This window comes from Anticarsia gemmatalis, chromosome 7 (genome assembly GCF_050436995.1).
Source record: "Anticarsia gemmatalis isolate Benzon Research Colony breed Stoneville strain chromosome 7, ilAntGemm2 primary, whole genome shotgun sequence".
Taxonomy (NCBI): Eukaryota; Metazoa; Arthropoda; class Insecta; order Lepidoptera; family Erebidae; genus Anticarsia; species Anticarsia gemmatalis.
In genome coordinates this window covers 12084821-12111980 of record NC_134751.1, presented here as the reverse complement: position 1 = coordinate 12111980, position 27160 = coordinate 12084821, and the positions used below count along the sequence as shown (strand labels likewise).

Sequence of the window (27160 nt, the reverse complement as noted above, 5' to 3'; positions counted from 1 at the left end):
TAAATAATAAATAGATTTTACTTCGTAAAGTTTGGTTTCTGAGGTACATTTAGCGGTAGTTTATCTATTCAATAGCGTTTAAAATCATATAAAACAATCGCTAGCAATCGCAGAAACCGGGGGTTAGTCGGGTTTATGATAGTCATGAGGTAGACTGTATATTAACGATATGACCTACAGAAGCAGAGTTGTCAGATCGACGTGAGTGTGGCCGCGATTGTGGTACATGGTCCTTAATAAATGATAGAAATAAAATAATGACGTTTTAATTGACGAGTTGTTTCTTCGATAAATTTCATCTAAGATTGAGTAAGTCAGAGTGGGGTTGCAGTTATAATAACAATTAAATCGTTATACCTAATCATTGTTCAAGTTGCGATATCGTAAAATAGGTGACAAATGGCATACGGTAGTCAGCGTTCATGAGTAACAAAATGTCGCAATTGCAGCACTTAGTAAAAGTAGGTGGTTATCTAAAATAAATAAAAAACAGATTCATTGAGATTTAATCTGATAATTCAGTATCATAAACAATATAGCCTGACCTATAAACACATAAACTGATCGAGTTATCACAAATAGATTAGATAAGGTCTCTTTTATTTGTATTAAGAAACAAAAGAAAAGCCAATCAAAAAGAGCTTTATGATAATAAATAAGTATTATGATAAATTATGTAGCCTTATATTTTAATCTGACGATTAGTGGTCAACCTGCTAAACTACTAATAAATTCAAAGATTACAAGCCGCCCGAAAGGGACTGGCGTGACTCTACTGATAACACAAAACTTACTATTCACATGCCCTTCTAAGCAAGGAGATGCTTAGTTCTAACTCCAACAAGCGGCCACAAATCTGTGCATTTATCGCACCAAGAGTAGCTTGACCACAGATATCATTATGTACTATTTAGATCATATAATACGAAAGTTTACAAAATATTCTTTCTAGGGCAAAGAAAATAGAGGTTACAAGGTAACCCAGTGAAATAAGTGATAATTTTTTTTATTAGAATTCATGTTACTAAGTGACCAATGCTTGTTATTGGCTAAGCTTCTCAAGTTTTAAGTAAACAATGACGCATTCTATGATGAAATCGTTTTATAAATAAGTGCCAATCGATTTGTTGGACAAGCCGTAATTATTGGATTTATTGACTTTGCGGCATTGAGAGCTACTGGCATTTAGAACCCAAAAAAGTGGTTCTGTTTTTTAGGATTTCGTAGGCGAATGGAGAAAAAAAGAAACCCTTATAAAATTACCTATAATGTAAAGAAAGTATCTTAAAATAATCAACTAAGTAGTTTGACGAAAGTTATCTTGGATTATGAATCTAATTTCCATATTTAGGTTTTACGGTACCGACATTGTCTCAAAGTTGCTATATTTAGAGGAAAACAAAGCGTATTTTTATCTGTACAGTCGTTCAAGGGCATTGAGGGACAATAGTACTATTTAACATTGTAATTCAAGGTGTGTCGGTAAATAGGTTCAAACCACCATTGATAAAAACGATTAAATGCGATATAGGTAAATTTTCCTTGATTCAACATTGTATCAACTGTTATTTTTTCTATGAGACACTGCATTGAGGAAAGTCATTTCAATTTCAAATTATATTGGGAAGGTATCACAGCAGTGATAATTTAATAAATAATGGTACCTTTGACATGAATCAAAATAAACTGGGAAAGTTTGTCACTCAGGTGATAACTGAGAAGAAAATTCCGAGTCACCACCCCCGGTGATAGTGTAAAAGTAATAAGTATGTAAGTTAGAAAAAAGGGAATAATTCCCAATAGCTCCCATTGGGGATAATCCTTTTTTGTAATCTATTAAAATATTTTTGTGGCTTCTGCCATTTTAACTCAAATATAAAAGGGGGGTTTCACAAGAATAAATTACATTTAATTTTAGAGAACTTCAAGTTTCATGAAGTATCGTATGTCTTGATAAATATCTACAAACCAAAGTATACCTTACAAAATATAATACTCATGTACAGATTCAATATCTATAGGTACATATAATTATGAAATTCCAATATTTCCAAATGATGTCGTTTCTTTTTGTTGCTGCACAAAAACGAATTGCACTATAATGATGAATTTATTGCATTAATTCTTTATGTAGAAGTTGACGTAGTTCAGCTGCTAAGCTAGACGTGAAGGCGTCATGTGGAGGAAAACCTGAGTCTTAGTAATTTATGAATAATTAGTTCGTCTGAGCCACAATGAATGACGTAGCAAATAATAACGGGACTTTATTTATAAAATGTTTGCAATTATAGGCTTCATATCTTAGGGCTTTGGTACTACTAGCTCATTTTAAATAGATACATTGTTATGTTGCTAGCTTTTGCCCTCAAAAAAATATAAATAAATAATAAATTTAACCCATTTATGTCCCACTGCTGGGCAAGGGTCTCCTCCCGTAATGTGGGAGGGGTTAGGCCTTGAGTCCACCACGCTGGCCAAGTGCGGGTTGGGGACTTTGCATGCCCTCAATAAATGTTTTAAACAAATTTTTAGGCATGCAAGGTTTCCTCACGATGTTTTCCTTCACCGTTGGAGCATGTGATAATTATTTCTAATACACACATAATTTCGAAAAGTCATTGGTGTGTTGCCTCGGGTTCGAACCTGCGACCACTTGCGTGGGAGGTGTCAACTTATACCACTCGGCTATCACTGCTCTTATAAAAAATATAATCCTAATATATTATTTGCATAAAAGTGCAACCTTTTTTTTTCGTCAGGATAATGCATTACTGCATGTCCCGCTACAGGGAGGAAGCGGGGATCTGTCGGGCTCTCCCGCCGGCAAAATTATATGGGCATACCGACTAAAAACCTGACGGTGCTCCTTCAACAGTCAACATAAAGTGGCCAGGACGCGGTTCCTCCAATTGGATACTCCGCGTATAAAAGTACAACCTAGACTTGTTACAAAAGTTTGTGAGAATGGATGTATGTTTATTACTCTTACACGAAATTTAGTAAACAGATTAACTCATCGGGTTTCTATAAAACACTTGCGCGAAGCTATCTTTTTAACTGTACTGTAACTTAAATAAACAAGTCTATTACGCGATTAAATAACAACAAATTAAAAGTGCAATATTTTCCTCTAACTTTCAGTCTAATTGTCGAGCTGTATTATCCATGAACACATGTTTATAATAATCCATTTTCTACTAACTGCTACATTAAATATGAGTCAATTAAGCCTCATTATTAGTTGCCCACTATTATTGTTTAACATGACTAATATCAAAACAATACCACGAGAACGGCACGTGAGCTTTGTCCTCCTTTATAATTATGTTACCGCAATATTACCAGACTTATACAAAGGAATAACTTGTCAATATATTGCCTATTTACCTTTGACTTAAAAATAATAATAATAAATTTAAACCATTACTGTCCCACTGCTGGGCAAGGGTCTCCTCCCGTAATGACTTAAAAATACATAACAAAAAAAGCAACTTCAATATTCATATATACCTACAATTTTTTTTACACAGTTCTAGCGGGCCGCCCTGACTACATATTATAAACAAATTAGACAATACAACCTTTCATGGAAATAGTTCTATTTATTAGAGAAAACCACATGAAAACCCGATAAGTAGGTTTTAGGTTTATCGCGAACAGCAATTCAAAGGGGTTTTTTTATGTAGTAAAATATGTATGTGATACGGTATATTATGTATATACATATGTGTATGTACTATGTATGCATTATACTGAAGGAATACTAATGGGCTCTCGCTCCTAGTCAATCATAAAGTTAGGAATCCTGAATGCCAACTCTTCTTTCACTGATAGATAACTATGGTTTTCTTTGGTCTTGGATATTAAAAAAATACCATAGGAAATATCACAAAGGGAAGGAAGTGGTAAAAACCTATCGTAAATTATTCGTACTATAAAAAACTAAGATGACACACAGCAATAATTATCTATACAGGTGCATAACAGACTGGCAATTATAAATAATCATTTATACCTATCCTCCCATCATTTAGTTCACTACGATTGTTATTATGAAAGTTAACAATAACATATAACAACGTTACATAACAAACGATAACATGTGACATTTGTGTCATAACGTTATATACATTTAAGACTTGCTACACACGTATTCGGGTCGGCATGTTCGGTTCGGCAGTACGTGCGATAAGCACGTATCCCCGGATTCTGAGGTACATTTAGCGGTAGTTTCAATAGCGTTAGCGTATTCAATAGCGTTTAAATTCATAAAAAAACAGTTTGAATAGATAAACTACCGCAAAATGCACCTCAGAAACCGGGGGGTATTTGGTTTGGCTGGTAGAATATGTGTAGATCAGTGGTTCCCAACCAGTGGTCCGCGGACCACCAGTGATCCGTGGAACTCAAAATATGGTCCGCAAATTAAAAATTTTAAATTTTCTGGATGGTTATTAAACTTTATTTTTAATATACTTACATAGTGGTCCCTGCTTACAAGAATAATATAAAAGTGGTCCCGGACTAAAAAAAGGTCGGGAACCCGTAAAGTTTAATAACCATCCAGAAAATTTAAAATTTAAAATTTTCTGGATGGTTATTAAACTTTATTTTTAATATACTTACATAGTGGTCCCTGCTTACAAGAATAATATAAAAGTGGTCCCGGACTAAAAAAAGGTCGGGAACCCGTGGTGCACATGAATATGTATTCGGATAAAATGCCGCTCGACATGACCTGCTTGTTTAAATCGAATTGTGACGAGCGGACCTGAAGGAACTGCCCGATCGACATAAGTCGAACAAGTAATTACTTTGAGTCGGTTTTTATTATTCGATAAATAAGCCACGTCAAAGGCCTTCGGGCGGCTTGAACAACTTTGTCACTAGGTTGACCACTAACCATACGACAAGAAGAAGAAGATTCGATAAATACTGCCGAACCGTTCCTGCCGACCTGAATATGTATGTAGCAAGTCTCACTCTTTTGTGCTATGACAAACATGTATAATAGTATGCAAGAATATTAAGTTATCCTCCAAATTGTGACTCATTGTTATTTTCCTTGAATTGTATACAATTAGTTACAGTTGTACGGTTTTAATCTTGATATTTGCCGCGTGCCAATTAATATTGTCAAATGATTTTTTTATGTAAGACGCAGTAGCTACATCAATTAAAAGGATCTAAACAAGAATAAAGGCCTTTACTGCAACGCAAAATATTTACTATTTCGAGACAGTCCAAGTGAATGTATCTAACACAAGCCCATACGTGCGATTGCACTCCCAAACAAAACTTCATACCATTTTTAAGCCATTTAGGGATTTATTTTTGAAAAATAAAGTAGCTGGATTTTGACCTCGGGACTTTCAACTATACCCATGCTAAATAAGAAAGTAGGGTGATTTAGCGTATAGCAGACACACAGACATTTGCATTTATAATATTATGTACCTATGCATTTTATTGAAAAATATGAAGGATTGATATAATTGTTGGACTATGTCTCAACTGAGGATAAATCCAGTACACGGGAATAGGAACAAAACAAGGTGACCACTAACCCAATGCGTGCACTCCTAATTGTTCTCGTTATAACGGTCAATATGAAAAAGGAAGCGTTAATTACACGAATTAATGACAAAGTAATTAGCCAGTGTGTAAACAATTGTCGATGACGTCAGAAATACATAACCATAAAAAGTTTAAACACACCATTCAGTTTAACGACTCATCAAGTGCAACGATTCCATTAACTTTAGGAAGCAGAATATAAAATACGACAGACTTACTAGACTAATAAAACTGTGAACTATCTAACTTCTCTCTACTAACTAATTATCTTACTGTAATTGTAAAAAGTCAAAGTGCTTCAAACCGCCCAACCGATTTTTTTGCCGCTCGATTGTTTTATTAATCAACCACCAGGTTTGGTCAATCCTACCTAGAGCTTAGGGAGAGCCCGAACTAGTTATATCTACCGAGAGGAGACATAGAAATGCATTTGCAAAGCTAATGGCTTTCTGCCATCTGAGCAGAAACTTGGGTGTCACAAGACTCACAAGATTGCCTAATATAAAGAAAACTTGCTATGACCTATCCTGCAGAAGAGCAGTTCAAATACAACAATGGCGGTCATCCATCCAAAGACTAACCACGCCGAATCGTTGTTTATCTCAGTTATCGTTCGTCGACCGGTAAGTCCAATCCATCATAAATAAAGATGTTATTGATAGCCATTAAACGTAATTCAATTCATAATTGATTGGTTTATGCTTGTTCCGTAAATAATTTTACATATAAACTAAGCCAGCCCTTGTAAACTTGTTCAGGGTGAAGTTAGATAGTATAACTAGCCGGATGCAAGTGATTATAACTATTATGGTCTATAATCTATTATTCGCATTAATTAGCCGATAGATAAAAATTAAACGTCTACAGATTACGTACGTGAGGTTAACTATAAATAAACGAGACGAACGTGGCATTAAGCTGTGTACATATACGGTTTTATTAGATAGTTTTAGTCTAAAGCGGGTAAATATTGTGTGGGAGGCGAAATCTAAGCTAAAAGACTCGCATCTCAAGTATTCTATAGCGCTAATAGCAAATAGTTTGGCTAGTCTGAGGAATCGAGTTCTTTACATGAGAATACGGGTTGACAGTTTATCAGTGCACATTGATTTTTACTCGTCTCAGAACAAAATTATCGCGTTGCACCACATATTCCATATAAGGAAATATATACGTAAGGGAATACCTAGTTTTGAAATCTATTGTACCGATGTAAATGGAAACGCCGGGAGCGGACGCCCTAGAAAGACGGTACAAAAATCACATCGACGCGACGATGTCTTGAAAAAAGGTCAGGTGCGTAGTATTTGTAACCAGCGGTCCTGTATGTCAAGATGTATGGATGTGAATGAGGCAAGGGAAGTTTGTAAGGATCGTACCAAATGGCGAAATCCTACCCCTGCGGGAAAAGACGTGATATTATGTATGAACACTAAATTTAAAGCCCCAATTCACATCTTATAGAACGATAGCTGAAATTGACAACGTTGTTCCCCCAAGGAGGAAAACTGCATTCGTACGGACTACAGAGATTTAAATCTTTAAATCTGATAAAGGAAATCTCTCAAGAAACTTTCCAAGTGCTCAATAAGGTGATAAAAGTACTTTGTCACAATCGGACAGTTTTACAAGTTTCCGACATGAATGACGCACTTCAGCACGAGAAAGGCGTAAGTGTCATAATGTAGATTTAATCTTTATATCTTGTTTCCTCTAGAGGCACGATTACAGTGGAGATTGCTCACATTTTATGATTTTATTACCAAAAGAGATATATTTATTGGCCTTTACGTTCATTCCAAGACCAAAAATTTAAACGGAAGATGAAAAATCTATTTGTTTGCTGTTTTACGCAAGATCTTTTTTGATGGTGCTGCGTTTATCCCGAAAATTCTTTTGAGTTCTCGTTTCTATGACAAATGGCGATGCTCGCATTTCGCATATTAAAGAAACATATTTTTTTCTTTTGATTTTAGCTAAGTACTCTCTTCAACGCAAAGACATTACCAAAATCACTCTCCTATTGTGTTATTATTGTTTCCATTAACATAGAAATAAAAAGTTTCTTGAACTCACCTCCCAAAATACTGTAAGTAGCTATTATATGCCCCATGCTGTTTGCTGGAGCAGTAAACAGGAGTCCTAGGGCACATATCGTCGATCCCACGAAGCAGACCTTTCTATACGAGAATGTTTTTATCACAGGGCCGACGAAGAAGCCAGAGAAGTTCACCACTGAGTCCAGGGTACTGGCGATGACTGACGCACCCGTGGTGTGGACCCCAAGGTCGTCCAGAAGGTCTTTGAAGAGCAGACCAAATGATGGTTCTAGTGAACGTGTTGAAAACTGAAATAGAGAAAAACTGATGTATTATTTTTTGTAGAAGAAAAGGAAAACTGTTTAATGACAAGCTGATAAATTAAATTTAATATTATTGTACGAAACACACAAAGTAAAGAGCAGAGAAATGGTAGAGAAATATTTATGGTAAAGTAAGATAAGGTATTAGGACATTGAACTTCGGTTTCTTGTGCTTCTTGACAGAAAATTGCTTTAAAATTTTAACTGAGGTGCAGTCACTAAAACTTCTAGTCTGTATAAAGCCAAAAACATTATCCAATCGAGTAGACTGAGTGACTTTGAGTGACTGAACCAACATTGCCTGTTTATATAGACTAATCAAAATAATTTATGTTTTTTAAACAAAGACCGCCAAACGCAGCGGAAGTAATATTAAAGTAAAGTAATATTTGTTTTACACATGAAACGGATCTGAGTTATATACAAAGATAATAAAAGAATTCATAAACAATGTTAGAAACATAACACTTGTTTGTTTCGCAACAGCTTATCACATGAATAAGAAACCTTACTATCAAGTAGCCTATTGTCAATAGAAACCGTAGTACAACAAAGCGAAAACCACGTATATATTTACAAGTACTTAGGATTAGACTTGAGAAAATTATTTTATTACCTAGACTAGATTTTCGTCGCTACTTTGTCTGCGTGAAAAAAACTTATCGTAAAAAGTTCGTCACTCTACGTGTTAATCCAGTTTATTGGCTCATCTACTTATGTCATAGAAATCATCAGCTATCTGTATTGTGAGTGTGGAAGTAAAACTTCTTAAAAACCCATTCCGTTTTTCCGTGTCATAGTGTCAAACATACAGACATACACACATGCTCACAAACTTAGAAAATTACAATACTAATAGAATAATTTGTTCCTTAGGATTAGACCTAAGCAATTGTTTTTTAATGCCAATATAATGGCTACTTTTTAATCAATAAAGATAAGTGGCCGGCAAAAGTGTTATCATTGAAGATAACATTCGATCCCAATGTGATAGAGGGCAATTATCAACGCATGCTGGAGTGTTTAAAATTTCGTAATGTTTATAGTGAAACGAGGCTATTATAAGATCACACACGTGTTTTTGTCGCTACGTCGTTAAAAATGGCGGCATTATGGTATATTTTGTCATTTTGATTCAAGATCGACATAACACTTTTTTACAATGTTTCAATATTGTTAAAGCCGCAGTCTCTTTTAGATTTTAATATTTTTTTTAAAATAGACTATTATTATGCTTTTGAGTAGTGTGCGTAATAAAGCAAGTTTTGTTTCTCAAAATTCGCAAAAAACGTGTTTATTAACACGTGCTATTTGAATTTTATTGAAGTAACAATAGTTTGATATACATATCCCAAGGTCACGACAGTTGAAGGTCGCAGCGTGCTCCGTTAAAGCATAAACCCGACCACGCAAACAAATCGGCCTTGAGATAATCCATTACTTGTTCTCTCTGATGATCATCGACCAGAAAAGATGTAAGAACAAAACCAGTATTATCAAAGTAGTACAAAATCGAATGTAAATTAGATAAAGTAAAGAGGTAATTTAGAATCAAAAACAAAAGAATTTACGTAATCACGAAACTAGAATTCGTGAACGATTGAAAAATAAACATTCTATAATTACAAATGAGTTAAAAGCCGCCGAATTGAAAGAAATATCCCAACTGTTCCGGTGAGTTGTTTAAGTAATTCATTTGTTTTACAGCGTGTCTGTCAACGTCAAGATTTTTACATATTTAGATGCAAAATCGAGTTACATAAAACACGTCATACGTAAGTAATCTGCTCTACGAAATGAAAATGCGTAATAAAATAACCGTAAAAAGTATAATTCGATTATGCAATCGATCAATGGCAGTATTATCGGCTTTAGAACCCGAAAATGCACCACTTGCCTGTTTCAACAAATATTGGTTTGCGAAGCCGTTTTGCTATAATCTAGTAATTTTTTGTTGAGGATTATTTTTGAAATGTTAATAGGTTAAATTATTTTTTATTGGCAAGTTTGAGAAGGTAGGTTTACCGAAAATAAGGTATCTATTACACAGCGGCTTCCATCCCGGCTTTACTCTTTTCACCCAATAAAATTGGGCTACAAAAACATCAAAACAAACTCAATTTTTAAAGTAATTATCGATTAGTCTTTATTTAACTAATATAACTCGACATTATTCAGCTTAGTTTCAAATCACCAAGATGTACATGTCAATAAATGGTTGAAGGAGTAATTGTGTCACACGAGAGCTCAACAGGAGAGCATGTGACTAGATCACTTAAGCAATCGTAATTATTTACAGTGCGAGTACCAGCCGGCACAGAGATATTGTCACGTACGCATGCAATGCCCTTCAATAAACAATCTGATGGATTCTTTAGATTATTGATACTTTTGTGTGAGTGCTTCTACTGATATTGGGTAATCTTTACTGATCTATACCAACATTGTACATAGTGATCTGCAATGAATTGTGATAGGATGTTTAAAACTGCTTGTAAAATATGTTATGCTAACAGAAGTGTACAAAGTAATCTACAATGAATAGTGATAAAGATTGTTTTAAAACTGCTTGTACAATATGTTTTACTAACAAAAAGCCGCCTGTCCCTGAGAATCATATGCTAGATACACTTATTCTGATTGATGTAGAAAGTTGATGGTAAATATTTTCAGTTTACGACAAGAGGCAGTACTTTATAAGTGGTTTTATACGAAGGTAAACTTGGTCTATCTATTTTTTTAAATATCCATCGGCTTTATTAGAGTACATAACCAAAGCTATGCTTTTCAAACAAACAAACTCACGCCTTGTGCCGGTGAGGTTAGGCAGAACCAAAAAATACGATAAACTTAATTTGCTTCATTCACATAATAAATAATTAATAAATATAAGTACATGTTACTATATTTCCAATAAATACTTTATATGAATTGCTACAAGTTATGTAAAGGATATGCTTACTCAAGCGTAACTTCACGCCTATTGCAATATTGTAAAGAAACAATTCAATATTAGCACGATAATAACATAATTATGTTGGTATATTTATCCTGTTGTTTAAATCCATTGTATAACTATTACATTGATAAAACTACTATTGTTTCCAATCCGATTAAAGCTTATCGAAAATTAGTTTTTCTTTATTCATATTGTTTTTTATTTGAGGCGCCCATAGCCAGTTGCGCTCACCGGTCGGTAAACGATCTGTGGGTTAAGCAACCATTGGCGCGGTCATTCTATAGATGGGTGACCGCATAGTGGTATTTGAACTGGGCGTCTCCGTGCTTCGGAGGTCACGTTAAAAGTCGGTCCCGGTTGTTGTCTACTAAGATAACAGTCGTTAAGCCACGTCAAAGGCCTCCCGGGCGGCTTGAACAACTTTGACACTAGGTTGACCACTAACCATACGACAAACAAACAACAAACATTGTTTTTTATGTAAATTATCGCCGGCTTACCTTAATATGAGATACAAGGTTAATGAAATGTGAGTACAATATTGGATACCACCGGAAAACGAACAGGCTGCCTTTTACTAAGCCATCTCAGCAGGCTTACTGTGTCTCAGTTAACAACTAGTATACGTCAAATTGAAATTCACTATTTAATACAATGCTGCTTTGTCGTAACGTATTAAACATTATAATCTACGGGAAAATACAATGTACAGCATAGTGGCTTTCAAATAGTTGTCAACTGAAATAAACAGCAGCTCCATTCTCTACCACTATCGACTACCGACAACCGGCTAACAGAAAAGTTATTTGCCATTAATATTTAATTAGGCATTTATTTCAATGACTCAAGTTCATAATTTTAATAGCAGCTCATCAACATCTTTCGCATTTTTTTACATACATACATAGCTAATGATTTTATTATAATGATTCCCAAAAAGACAAGTACAATAAATATAAAACACTTGATCCAGGAATCGTACCTGTGACCTCGCTACTAGCAATCGCATGCAACGTTTATTATTGAAGCAGTTAATGTTTAATGTTAAATTGAGTCAGAAACAGCTGCCGGGATTACGGCCGCTATATCTAAAAATATACGCCAATTCAGACTATACTAGTAAATAGTCAATGTTGAATTATTTTAAAACATTTCATCTATCAACCGTCTTATCGCTACATGTTTAAGATGTATGAGTTTGGATGAAGCAAAAGAAGTCTGTATGGGATTGAATGAAGTTGCCTTTGGTGTATACCTACACCGAAACGTACAAGGTGTGAGTTAGAACTGTTCTAGAAAGAGAGAGTACGTTAGGCCTCCGAACTAGACGCTGGCCAAGTCCAGGTCGGCATCTTTGTAGGGAGGGATTAGGTCTAAAGGCCACCACGCTGACTAAGTGCTGGTTAGGGTATTTGCATTTCTTTAACAACTGCTTAACTTTAAACATTTACATGGTTATTTCACAACATTTTCCTTCACTGTTGTGGTGATTATTTCTTTCTACATAGAAAAGTCATTGGTAAGTTGCCTTAAGTTTTGAATTTACAGCGATTATTCCTTAATACACCAATAACTTCAAACGACCATTGCTTTGTTGTCTTAGGTTTTAATAGTGATGCGACTCGAATCAGTTTTTACCACTCGAATTATTCGAGTCATTTTATAGTTGCACTCGACAACCACTCGAGTGGTCGAGTCATTCGAGTGGTTTTTGAGTTATTCGTTTATTCGACCCATTCGAGTTACCAAGTCACAAATGGATTTTGACAGCCCCCTCACATTTAATCTGTGATAAGGCAATTTAATTAGAATGCCACCTTAACATGTCGGGACAATTCACACACGGCTACGGCCCAAGCTAGACAGTCTGTACTGTCGTAACCAACTGATAAACATACTTATATATTTCTAAATAAATACATATTACCCACTATCTATAAAAATACCAATGCACAGAACAAATATCCATGCTCGTCTAACAAATATTTGTCTTGAGTAGGAATTAAAGCTACAACCTCGCTCTTCACAGTCGGTCTCATCACCCAAGGAAACTTGTATTTTTTTCAAAAACCAGTCAATTATAATATTAGGAATACTAGTGACATAATTTTTAAATTGAGGATTAAATGTTTGCAGGTTTAAACCTGTTTATTTAGTCGAGTGGCGAACGAGTGACTCGAGTCCGAGTGAACTCGAATTGACAATTTTTTCACTCGAACAGTATTTTTTTCGTTATCACTCGAATCACTCGAGTAAAAGTGGACTCGTGGACCACAAGCGTGGGAAACATACTAGGCTATCACTAGCCACTCCTGTCGAGTTATTTAAAACTGTATGTACTATATTCCTTTAAGTTTTGAAACCCCAACCACATATGTGGGAGTTTTTAGGCTATCACTAATTTAGGGTTATTTAAAAATGGTAGTTGTTTCTTTGAAATACAGTGCATTAAAAGAAATGTTTTTATTGTTTTATGTGGTTAATGGACGTGACGTTTCCATTGGCGAGTATGTTTGTACTATTTAATTGGGTCGTGTAAAATTAAATTCAATGTAATACAATGAACAGAAAAACTTTGTATTCTTAACACCTTTTCCTTCTTGTTGTGAAGAGATTATAAGATTATATTGATGCTTTGTCGCTATTGACTAATATAAAAAACACAGTGTTTTGTTTACGAACTATTTTTTATTTATAGGTAAATGCCACTTTTCTTTGTTTTTTCCTTGTTCTTTGTTTTAATTATCTAGTAACAGAAACTATGCGCGAATGTTGTGTTGGCAAACATACAAATAAAAGCCGGAATAGAAACATAAACATTAATACACAAACAAAATTTAGAAAATTTTGATCTTTGAGAAAGAAACAAAAGCTAAGATTTCACGTTTCTTTATAATCAAGATAGCCGTACTAGCATTTCGTAACTTATCAAAATGTAAGCTTATTCCAATTGATTTTAAAGTAATATAAAAACCTAATGCTTTTTAAACTAACCACCATTTCGAAGTTAAACTCCAACCATAAAACAAAAATACATTGTCGTTTCTGAGAAAACGTACAGACAGATAAATAAATAATTTAGTCTGCACACAAGATGTTATTGACCTTTTGACATTTTTATTTTCGCCGGCGTCTATTGTAGGTGTCTCGTATAAACAATGGATTGTTATTGCAGTAAAAACAAATTGAGATTAAATATACAATACCTATAACTAGAGAAAGCAAAAAATGTTTTTGTATGTATGTTTGAACGCGTTTATCTCTGGAACTAGAGGTCTGATTTGGATAAACCTTGTTGTGTATGATAGCTACAATAATAAGGAATGTAATAAGCTATTTAATATTTCGCTAGAACCTTTAGCAGCGAATGTATAAGCAAACATGTAAGTGAAACTGGTGGCACGGCTAGTACCTATAGAAATATAGACTTATAGGTATTTTGTTCATCATATCTTATTGTTATTATTCTCAGGTCATTTTAAGTACCTTAATATCACTTTACATATAGGTACTTACATATGTCTCAGACATGTTATGACTTCTTAATAGTCTTACATAAGGGACAACAATAGGTACTCTATTTTGAAGTACATTAACATAATATACATATGTCTATAGTAGGTACCTATATAAGTGTATAGATAGATGTTCTATCTAATGTCTTCTATACAATACCTCATCGTAAGAAAATTAAATAGAAACAAAAACCACAAGTTTTGCATTTATGGCACAAAAAAGTCGTACTTTGTACTCGTCCGTAAATAGCTAAAGTTAATATTTGACATACTGCTTTGACAAATGTGGTATTGAACTGTAGTTGACACCGAGAAGTTTTATGTTTTTAGGATTTTTGGTTAAAATTAAAATCTATTTCAATAACTCAATTTTCAGTATTTCCCCGGATCATGGTAGCATACCAAATTAAATACAAAAACCGTGGTGTCTACTTAAACAGCAATAAAACATGCTTTAGACTTCCTCCGTGTTGAGTATATTTATAAGCGTATTCACAAATGAGAAATTAAGTATCTCATATTCTCCAAAACGTATTTTTTAGGTAGTTGAAGTACCCTGAAAAAAAATAACTTCCCCTAAAAAAAACCTTCTGGGGGAATGAGAAACCATGCCAAAAACCAGACGTATGGCAAAAAATACGGTATACTTGACTTACATTAACTAAACTGACTCCTAGACAGACCATCCACGCCCAGCCTCCATCAGGCGCGACCTTCTTTGTGGCCGGAGGCAGCTGCTTCAGCTCCTGGCCTTTACTCTTCTCCACAGTCATATTTCAGCCTTTGTCACCTTGTCTGCAACAAACAAACACATCATTTACATATTTGCTAATAACATGATCTTTGTAAATTGCCCTATAGGGTTTGTATTTATTTTTACTGAATAAAACCTCTCTAGTAGGCACCCCTAAGCTAGTCAGGTCATTCTCTGAATAAACGTGAAAAGTCGCTGTAATAGTCGGAACTTTCGACTAATTTAAAGTCTATTATCTTGTTGAAATTCCCATTTATTAAAACCTCCGACTAAACTTAACGATAACTAAAACTTAATCAAAAGTGTACATCATAACAATGGATGCAGGAAAGCAAAAAACTCAAGTTATTTATTACTTATTGACGATTAGAAGAAATCTTGACAGTTGACACTCAACGGGAGGTCTTAATTAATAGCTCTAAATAAAACTAACTACACTTTCATTCATGAAACTATCATAACCTGCTTATGATACCAACACTATTTACTACTTAAAATGCTATAAAATCTTCATACCTGATTTGTATTATCTGACCGCAAATCCATAAGCGCAAATACTTTCATTAAACTGCATATTTATAACTATCTATATTTTATAACAATCAGTGGATGTTTAGACATCGACATGACGAGTTATCAACGCGGCGATAACGTATGTTTTGATTCGAGTGAGTCGCGCGGCAACATCGGACAAAACATGGTGGGGTTCATATGTGGGAGGCTGCCACGTAAAGAGCACGTGCTAATCGAAACACACAGACAACACGTGCTACCACTCGCCGGCAACATGCAGCGATATCAACTACTTTAAAACAAATTCTAACTTGAAAACATCATTGTTGATGTTATTTTAAGATGTGTTACTTTACACTACATACATAACATCACACTAGATATAAGTGATGGCGTAGACAGAGGTGTAATACAATCACGTTTGCCCATTAACGATTGTTTATGGGGAAACGTAGGTGTTCACCGGACACGTACGTTACCAGACTCCGACTCTTCTATTGACAAATATTCTAATACAAATTAGAAAAATCAATAGTCCGACCCGGGATTCGAGCCCGAGACCTCTTGATCAGCCGGACTACGGAGATACCGACCTCGTCCCAGACGAAGTCCTTTACAAAATTGAAAATATAAAGAGAAGTTCGTTGACAAATTATATTGATATTTAATCTATACTAATATTATAAAGCTGAAGAGTTTGTTTGTTTGCTTGTTTGTTTGTTTGTTTGAACGCGCTAATCTCAGGAACTACTGGTCCGATTTGAAAAATTCTTTCACTGTTAGATAGCCCATTTATCGAGGAAGGCTATAGGCTATATATCATCACGCTACGACCAATAGGAGCAGAGTACCAGTAAAAAATGTTACAAAAACGGGGAAAATCTTGACCCATTCTCTCTTATGTGACGCAAGCGAAGTTGCGCGGGTCAGCTAGTTTAAAAATAAAAGTCGATTTTATGATAAACGCAAGTTGTGTTTATATTTTTTGCAATCATACAATTTGTATCGTTTATAGCAAGGTAATATTTCCACCGACACTTCGTGGAAACAGCCGCAGCCCGAAGGATTCCATTGAATTAAGTCAGCAAAGACATTACGTGCATCCATTCGTGATAAGACGAAGCGACAAGCTTCAACATAAATTAAGTTTCAAGAACAATTCGGCTCGTACTTTATCTAACCTTGCTTGTGTAACTACAGAATGCAGAATTAAGGTGGCCATGAAATATATTCTAATTCAATAAAAAATACTAACCTGACGCTCATGTGTAATAGTTTATCGATTGGTTTTTAATTCAATATTACAACTTTCTTTAAATTAGCAATAGTACAACTCACAAGAGAGCCTTAGATGCAAAGTTCGCGAGTGGCTTAGATATAGGTAGGTACTAAATTTTGGATTAATAACTAATTAGGTAGTTACCTTTAAGCTTAGGCTCATGGTAGCCTGCTTGATATAGCTACTTTATTTCGGAAATACAGAATTCTTCATTATAATCTAGGTAAATCGTGTATGCCAATGCTCTGCTAAATTGTCGGTCTATACCAGCGATTTTTTTTCCACACAAACAGGTTTCCTATTACTATTACGTATGCAAACGCAATAGAGAAACCGTAAACTTGTACATTGTTTCAATTAAGATTGTAAAATTCCTGCCACGGTTAAATAATGGCTGTAATTGCTCATTGAGTACTATTGGAATAAACCGATCACGTTTGTAAGGACACGATTCACGTGATTATCAAAATACAGTACAGGAAAACCAGTCTAAAGCAAATTAAGAAATTTTCCTTTACACTGTTCCAATATACTCTTATAGAAGTATTAAAATAAGACTTCGGTCTACAATATCATACAAAGTTCCTTCAAATATCATAAATGCTAAAGTCTGCCTCTTCTTCATGCCAAAACCACTGAACCAATTTGAATGAAATTATCTACAAAGATAACTTCAAACCCGAGAAAGGACATAGAATAGTTATCATACCAATAAAACGGAAACAATGCGCGTAATAAGCCCTGTAACAGTCAAGGCGGACGCATTCGCGGGCAAGAGTTAGTTCACTATAACCTTGTGTGGTTGCTAGATAAACACTTGAAATGCGACTGCGGTTATTCTATTTACACCCATCAATAAAGACTTTACCACAATAGATTCTAGTTTATTTACTTAACACCTGTGAAGACTCGAGTTCTCATTTATATTCAAAAGGATGTTAGTGATGCTACAAAGATGAGATATTGGTTTCAAAAACATCGCGTGATTACGATAACCTAAATCTATTGACGCAGTGTGAATTAAAAAATAAGTGTTCTGGGATTGTACCTTTGAGTATGTATCTTCTTGATACAGTAATATTATTACCTTTTTTTCATTCCTAGGAAGTAATCTCTAAACTTTTAACACGATTTGTACCATTATGAGACTCGAACGCAAGCAATGAACCTAATAAACTTGCGGACCGTTTCAGTTGAACAAAAACTTGGGGCCCGTTTCACAGCTAAAGTAGGGTATGAGACAGGGTCAGATAATAAAATCTATTTGTTAGCTAAAATGACAGCAAATGTACGAAAACTGCTCTCAAAATTCCATCCATCTTATAACCTTGATTAACATTGGATCTTAGGAATGAAGTCATATTTCCTCAGGAAATATATTTTATTCCGATTAAAGTTACCTACGTATAACTCAATAAATACGACACATACGTCAATCATTACAATAAAACATGCAAAAACAATATCCAATAACTGACAAGTCGGCAACTTGTAAAACTTCCAAGAAAATTTATTGCATCGGAACAATACTCTGAAGTAGCACATTAATCACATTGTGACTTAATAACTAAGAATTATGACAAACAGCTATTTATTAGTTAAGTTTGCTTTACATATTTAATTTTAACTAGGTATATACAGTTCGTGTAATAATCGACCTTATCGGGCGTCAAAACCGCATACATATACAATAGATGAATGTTCGGAAAACAATAGCGCTCGACATCGCCGCACCTGAATGTTCAAAACCAAATTTTGACGATCGAACCCGAAGAAACTATCCGATCAGCACAAGCCGAACAAGTGCAGTACATAATTGCTTCGATTCGGTTTTGATGTTCAATAAATACTAAACCGAACGTGCCGGCCCGAATATGTGTGTAGACTAACGAAGAAATAATAATAATATAACTCGTATAAGAATTCCAATGTCCCCTCTTACGTAATCAAGTGTAGGCAGAGTAGTTTTCTCTCGGTATTTAGGTCAATATCATCAGTGTCATATGAAATAATACCCAAACGAAGCCTGAGTTATTACTGTACTCACTAATACAAATATTTATAGGATGACATATTTTTAATCATGCGAACATAAAATAACTTCATATTAATATAAAGAACGTTGGGTGAATCATGATTCATTTATAAGGCAGCGTTTTCCCGAACTTGGGTAAATTTCTCGAAAAGACTTATTCAAGTAGAGATTGCTCACGAAAAAACTAACTTATATTATCGCGTGCGACGCTATGCACGAGTAAAACGTGTCACAATAGACAGACAGTAATTTATGTAATATTTACAATTATTTTATACATTTTAATAGCCATCTGTGTAAACAATCCACATTTGCGTAGAAACGCTTATTTTATTGAGAAACTTGCTACAATGACGTGCAGTTTTAGTCAGTTTGTTGTACCTATTTACTATTTCCACTGCAAATACGTAATTATTCTTTTCTGAACGAACTCTAGACATGTAAGTCCACTGGATCGGCATATCGACGCCATACAAATTAATACAAAACAACAAATCCTTACAGGCCGTACGCTCCAATTCCGACAAGTAGCTGCAAAGCTTTATGCGTCGCTTCAATGATATTAAAAAGAAAAAATATATCATAGAGAGAAAATATGGAACGATATCCATAAACAGCTAACACTCCCATGTAAAGCAACTGATTGCCATGTCTTGATATACTGACATGAGACAGCACAGGTCAATATCATGAGCCATATCATAAAGTAAGTGGTCTTTTCCTTAAACTGACCGGTTTAAAACAGTTACAATTACCATAAAAGTGGTGAGGAAATAATTCATACTTAGGTGTGAGCCTTGTAACAGAAATTTATAGTTGTTGGAAGATTTCCCCGTGATATCCCGCCACTTCCCGTGAAAGATAATAGCTTATGGTAATGAAGTATTATGCCACTTCCTATTAGTAATTTATCAGTATTGAAAGATGAGTGACATATCCAGGATATAGGTTTTAAATCAGGTGATGTTTCTTTAAATCAATTTACTAAAGTTTCTTGTCAAAATTATTAACTTATCGTGCTTTTAAAAGGGGCTAAACTGGAGCCACTAGTAATAATCTGGGTACTTATCTTGTAAAAATTATGAACCACAGTGAAGAGGTGCCTGAACCCACCAGTAATAATCACCGAAGCAAAAAAATCGAGTATATTATTGCAAAGTACATTCGTAATCAGAAATCCGTTGATAAATAAATTAATGATAATCAAACTATCTAGAAGTCATTGAAGACCGGAAACCCCAATTACAAGAACGAAATCTGTCCCAAAAATATCACTTTACCATCGCGTGTTCAAAATATACCCATTAAAATTTAATGTACGTCTGTCTTGAAACCGTTTTTTGCTTAGCACTGTATGTATGCGTGTTATTCACTAATTAGAAAGAAGGATTGTCTGCAACATCTAATGCATACAGAAGATAATATGTCTGCAATTTTAGATTTAAATTAGGTCTCAAATTAATAGACTACTTATTAAATATTGCCTGTCAGTTTTCTAATAAAATAAATCACTAACAAACTGCCAGTAAAAAGTTTTATTGGCTTATAAAATATGCATAAAACGACGAACACATGACTAAGAATTGTCTGAAAAGCAACTAAGTAAATAGACTACAAATATAGGACAAACTACACTTGCAAACATAAGGTGAGGGAAACTATTTGAAAATATATTATGTAGGTTTAGTGCTTTACATAGACGAGAAACTTTTTAGTGGTCTTCAGCCTCTACAATCGATGCGATCTCTTTGTTTGTCCTTCTTTCACATCAAACCGAAGCGGCAGAAATACGTGACTTTCGTATGGTTATACATAAAAAGCTGGAAAGGACTTTTTACCAACGGGAAATCTCCACGTTCCCTCGGAAAAACAACAGGTTATTACCATGACTTATCACCGAAATATGACACAGGCAATAAAGAGACAGGTTATTTTTTTGACCTGGTATTATGCCTGATTCCGCCAATAATAATATTAAATAAAATATATAAAAAATATTTTAAAGTCGTATTTTTTCCACTGCTAAACAACCAACTATGTTGAAACAAAAGTTCAATACAAAATCAGCACGTAGGTAATTTTATATTTATCGTTTTCATTCCACAATAAGATAATAATTAACTCGTGACAATGGATAGTCCTCACGTTTTAATCAATTTAACAAATCTCGGTCAATGAGCCACTTACGGTGTCGTATCTAAACTCTACAAATTACATATTATTATCGACAGCGGTAAATTAGTTGGGCTGCAAAAAGAGATATACGAGTGAAATTATCAACTAATTGGCTTAGATATACAGATAAATTTTAATCGACAGTTTGCATCTGGTACACGACCTTCGGGTTTTAATGAAAACTCTCATGACTTGACAAAACAATTAACAGTTCTTTATAAATTTGCTTATGTTATGTTACTTTCCACCCACTATGATTTGGTGACAATTATGAAAACGCCCATATAAAATCGAAGACTGCTGCTATTTTTTTAGGATTTATAATATAACAATACGAAGATGCAACTCTTAAAGCAAATATGGCTGATATTTTCACATCCAACTTTCATACTTTTACTTTGATAATTTTATCAGCCTAGCCATTCTTCCAACTATGTTGGAGTCGGCTTCCAGTCTCACCAGATGCAGCTGGATACCAGTATTTTACATGGAGCGACTGCCTACCTCCACAACCCAGTTACCTGGGTAATAGCACGATAGCCTTCGGTAACAATGGTTGTCATATCAAAGTATTTCTATTAAATACAATCCTGAACCACTAACGTGATTCTCACTCACGTTTTATCTCATTTTCCATGAAGATTACTTAAAGCGGTACTTCCCCTATTTCCCGCATTTCTGCAAGCAATATAATGATCATCTGTCTATTATTTATTTAATGACGCTAATTCATTATCGGACGAATAACAAAATGCAGATAGTCGGACACAAGTTGAAACTGGACTCTCAGGTTATTAAGGTCGGATAATGATTAATGAAATCTGCGCTTCGTTATCTTCACATAATTAATGTATGACATGCATAATATTATAGTATGTCTGTCATTAAAATATTTGCACTCTCATTAAAACTTAATAGCCATCGTTCCTCATATCTTTAAATTATTAATATCATACTCCAAATTTCCTATTAAAACTTTAACAAACACCAAGGCGCCATTACAAATTGTACGGCCAAAAAAGGAACGTACCTACATGATGTACAAACCGAAAAAGTAGAACCAATAATCGCAATCGCAACCATAGTTATAATTCTATCCACGCCATTATCAAGCCTTATACAACGATCAAAACAAGTGGTTTCTGATACACTGACACGTTCGTGATACACATACACATTAACAATTGGTTAATACACGAACTGTTTTGCAATACATAATTTCGTATTTTGACCCACTGATACGCGCGTATACATTCGTGCACGCACGTATACGTTACAGCGTATACGAACTTCATAGACTCGTTCAAGCGTGTAAAATCTAACCAATATGCCCAGTGTTCTCGCTTCTAGACTGAAGACAATCTAAGAATAGAATAACGTAACTTTATTACCCAGTTATACTTCCGCTTAACATAACTGCGATGTACGAAAAATTTACAGTTATAATCACCTCAGGTGAGAACAAGGAGAAAGGTAAACATTTAAGTGTTTCGACGTTTTGAACAAAACTATTACAACTTTGGTTCAACCACATAGTGGAGTCCCTTGTAGCCATGGTTCGCGGCTGACGGAGGTACGCAAAAGTCAGAATTTAGAACATCAGTGACCCACAGGACTATGCCGCTAACGGTGGACTGTTTGATTTATTTTGGACAACACCAAGCCAAGGCTCTCTAATACATATACCTACCTATTGTGAAACTAAAGCCAGTTTCTAAAAATATTCAAGTTCACTGTATTTTTAAATGAGTTCGTCACCGTTTCCATACAGTCAGCAATCGTTTCCCGAATGTAATAGACAGAATTTTAGTGCACTATAAAATGAAACGTTTGTCGAAACCCGAAATAGAATTTCGTAAGGTGTTAAATATACGTTATTTAATAACAAAACAGTCTTGTAGTAAGTTATTTCTTTTGTTCGTAGGTATTTACCCATAAAAATAATTTATTTATTAAAGTTTATTAGTGTAGTTATAAAAAATATTTCCCTAAGCACGCGATATACTTAATAAGAAACTATCTTGTAAAATTATTAGTTATTTGTTTGAAAGATAATCTATCTTCTCATCGCATGTATTAATATTTTTTCTATGAATAATGGGGAAACAATTGATAGTTTTATTTTATTGGTAAAATTTATTAGCTTATAAATATCATAAATACATTACGAAAGGCATGGGTAATAAACTGTTGAACTCGATTGTTTTCCTATTATTTTTCTATAAGTAAATTATTTATTATTAATCGAGCTGATACGTACATAACTACTTTAAGTTAGAAGTATCGAAGATATCGTTTTCTCGTGGTTTTCTTCACGTATTGAGTACAAAGTGAAGATTACCAAAGAACTGAATTAGGATGCTTGATATTGTAAATCTAATATTTGTTTAAATTACTATCATAATGAGCTAGCTTATGTATCTTTTTCGACTTAGATTTCAACCAGTTAGTAATTTAAAAATACCAAGCGTTAAATTCCATGGGCCAGTCCCGAGTTTCGCAACATTTTCTCCGTAATACGATTGCAGTAATTCCATATCAAAAAACTGCATATCGCATTACAAGTTGACACTTAACATTAATGCGATGTCCGCTGTCGATCTAGGACTCAGTTTTCTAACTTTCTCTATATGTCGCATCAGCACAGATCGATTGCTAACGGACGCAGACAGAAAGACTCCTTTACGGATGCATTACGAGATCAAACGCACGTCTACTGCCATAATATGAATCATCGTTTTCCAAATAGAACTTAAGTGTCGATATCGAACGAAATTATACTCTCATGTGGTCTTGTTAGTCGATTTTTTTAAACCATAGTGTAATACATTTTTTTTTGTAATTCATGTCTACCAACCTATCTAAGTACCTATCTATGCAATGTTATTTTTTTGGTCCAGTTGTCTGCTAGGTATTTTACAATCAGCCAGCAAATTGACAAAATATTTAAATTCTTTTTTATCACCATGAGGCATGAATACCTAGTTCTTAGTTTAGCACTTAGATAATACAGACATCAGACCTGCATATTTCTAATCACAATTAGCTATTTAAACAGTCCCAATCTAGGATTTTCAAACCAAATGACCTAGACATACTTATTTTACCTACCTACATACTAACAAAATAGACAGCTTTACATAAAACATAATGGTATTTTTATTCAGTAAGTTCCAATTATTTATTAACTAGGAATACATCTGTTTTGTTTAATCAATAAAAATGTAATAAAAGTATGACTCCTAAATTAGTAAATTTTCCTGTGACCAACCGCAACAGGGCATCACAATGTCACAGTGGACTTTGTAATTAGATAATAAAACAGCAAAGTATGCAATTATGACTTTGCCTTCAAATATAATATATTACTCATTTTAATCAACTCAGCTGCATTTGTTCAATAAGGTTTCAGCAAAAATCTATGTTTGGTTATAAAATCATTATTAAGTTTTCTTTTTTATAATGAAAATACAACACTAATAATGCAGGGCAAAATATTTTTAAACAAAAAATTATTAATATTTGCCATTTGAATTTTAATTAGTTACAAATCTATATAGCCATATAACATGGATGCAGCCAGAAAGAGTTTCATCAATTAATTGGTAACATGCAAATAATTTTCAATATTTTGAACTATTTCAAATACCTACTCAAACTCTTTCAAATATGATGCCTGTACAATGTACATTTTTATATTTTTTTTAAAAAATGAATTGCTATTTTAACGAATAAATATTTTTGGACAACTTGACTAGAAGAGTGATTGAAATTATAGTAACCACTACCCTAAAGAATAACAAAACAGCAATGATAAAAATTATGTTTTTACCATTACAGATTATAAAGTATCTATAGATAAACCTGAAATTAGCTGATACTATCATAGCTACCTAATTCACTTGATTAATTTATGGAATTAAATTAAACTGCTTGCAAAAGCAATATTGTTTTTGTATTGAACTACACAATGGTAATGTTCTTAGCTCAACAATATCATTCAATCTAGCCAGTCATAATAAAAACAAATCAGCATATAGTAAATAATAAAATGTGTGGTTAAATATTTTATGAATAATTTTTCATTGTTCGATGTTAGCAACTGTGAATAATAATGCAACCTATAGAGGACACCAAAAATGACAATGACTAACTAAAATGTACTGGCATAATACACAACAAAGAGTTTTAAAAACTTTGCATTACTTTTTTTAACCTTATGATGCCAATTTGTTTTACATGCCAGTGACAATAAATTATTGATATCAATTACAGATTAATTTAAAATATTAGTTAAATATAATGAAATAAATAAAGATTATTTGTATGTACTTCATTTAATTTGCTGATTTAGTAACCTACTGATAAGATTTTGTAACACAATAGGCAGAAGAGGCCATTGACCTTTGGTTTAAAAAATGATGTATGTATCTATGATGAATAACTTTAAAATACACACGCAATAACTACATAATTCAATAAAATAAAAGAAAATAGCTACCATTTAAACTCTAAAGCTTATCTCTACACAAAATCCCAGCAGAAAAGTTTAACAATCGAATAGAATTTACGATATAATTACATAAAATAAAATCGAATTATCTCATCGAATTTTTTACATAGTACTCACATGTTTTGAAACTTTTTAGTGTAGGTACATCACTGTAAGTAGGGCAGGTAATTTATGTTCAAAATAAAGGTCACGACAGTTTTCTTACAGGGAAAATTTAAACAACAGACTACTCACCGTTTCAAAATTATTTCCCATATAGTCTCTTCAAAATTATTGCAATATCATAACACTTGTACGTATAGGAAAACAAAGAATTTCACTTTACTTTGAGTTTGCAAACGAATTAAAATACTTTCGTAAATGAGTTATTTGAGAATTTAATTAAAATATTTATTATTACGGTAAGGAGGATATGAAATATACGCGATAAACATATAATTCAAAAGCACAACTCTTTAACCTAACGCAACACTTTTTTTAAAACAAAACAATAATCGTCCTCCCACCGCGCTACCATCACTTTTCTGCTTGATTGTCAATGTGTGCACTCACACTTTGCTTTGTGTGCGCACGTTGCCACTTGCCACTATAAAGTTACTAAGCACTTTGCATAGTGTGCGTTACAGTGCATGCCACGAGTCGTGGCACCTTATGGGCATTTTTTTTAAAGCCGGAATTTTTTTTATTTATGAAATTCTGACGTTTTTGACATGATATAATGGAGAATGGAGATCTGTCAAAGACGATAATACGAATATTCTTAGTGTTTTATAAATCTGTAAGTTATTCTGGTTTAAAAAAAAATACCAAGGTATCCAAATGTTCTAGATATGGTCAACCAAAAATATTATATATTAGTAAATTAGTAAATACAAATTTATTACATAAAAATGTGACATACCATGTTTATGTGCGTTCAAATACTTTTCAAGATACCTACCAACCTAATTTTAATGATGAAATATAATTAGTACAAGTAATTTATTTCACAGTGAATTTGTATTTAGACAAATTTCTGATTACATTTCTGTAAAATTTTCTTAAATTTCATATTTTTGTATTTGCGCCACTTTTCACGAAACGCACTATACTGTACACGGTGACCATAGACAAAGTGGATACAGATAATGTAAGATACTTTTCGATGACATTTTTACTATAATTATTTGTTAAATAAGGACTGCTATGTACGCTTTAAAGCATTGTTATTAATACAATTAAACCATTAACGCTGGGTTTATTTAATATGTTATGCTTTATTGAAATAATTTATTGTTTTAGTCTGTTAGTTGGTAGTATTGTTAAACAATGAGACCACTTCTATATTTTTTGTTCCCAACCTTTGTTGATAAGATTTCAAAAATATAATTATATCGAAAAAAGAAAACAGTATAAATTATATAAACTATTTCCCCCTTTATAATCGTTAAACTGCTGTACAACTTAATACTTAACATGATTAATAATTTTATCGCTAT

General features: G+C 33.7%; 1 protein-coding gene across 3 annotated transcripts in view; it reads right to left on the bottom strand.

The window, feature by feature from the left end:
- The window catches only part of LOC142974041 (uncharacterized), a 36639-nt gene extending 10354 nt beyond the window's left edge, over nt 1-26285 (bottom strand). Inside the window, exons 1-3 of one of the 3 annotated variants that reach the window (XM_076116141.1) lie at nt 25917-26285; nt 15070-15208; nt 7654-7924 (exon numbers count right to left, since the gene is read on the bottom strand). In XM_076116141.1, coding sequence (XP_075972256.1) covers nt 7654-7924; nt 15070-15186 — 388 coding nt within the window. In that variant the 5' untranslated portion in view covers nt 15187-15208; nt 25917-26285. Of the gene's footprint in view, nt 1-7653; nt 7925-15069; nt 15209-15683; nt 15812-25916 lie in introns of those variants that run through there. The other 2 variants (XM_076116142.1, XM_076116140.1) reach the window with 2 other exon arrangements.
- Nucleotides 26286-27160: the final 875 nt, after the last annotated feature.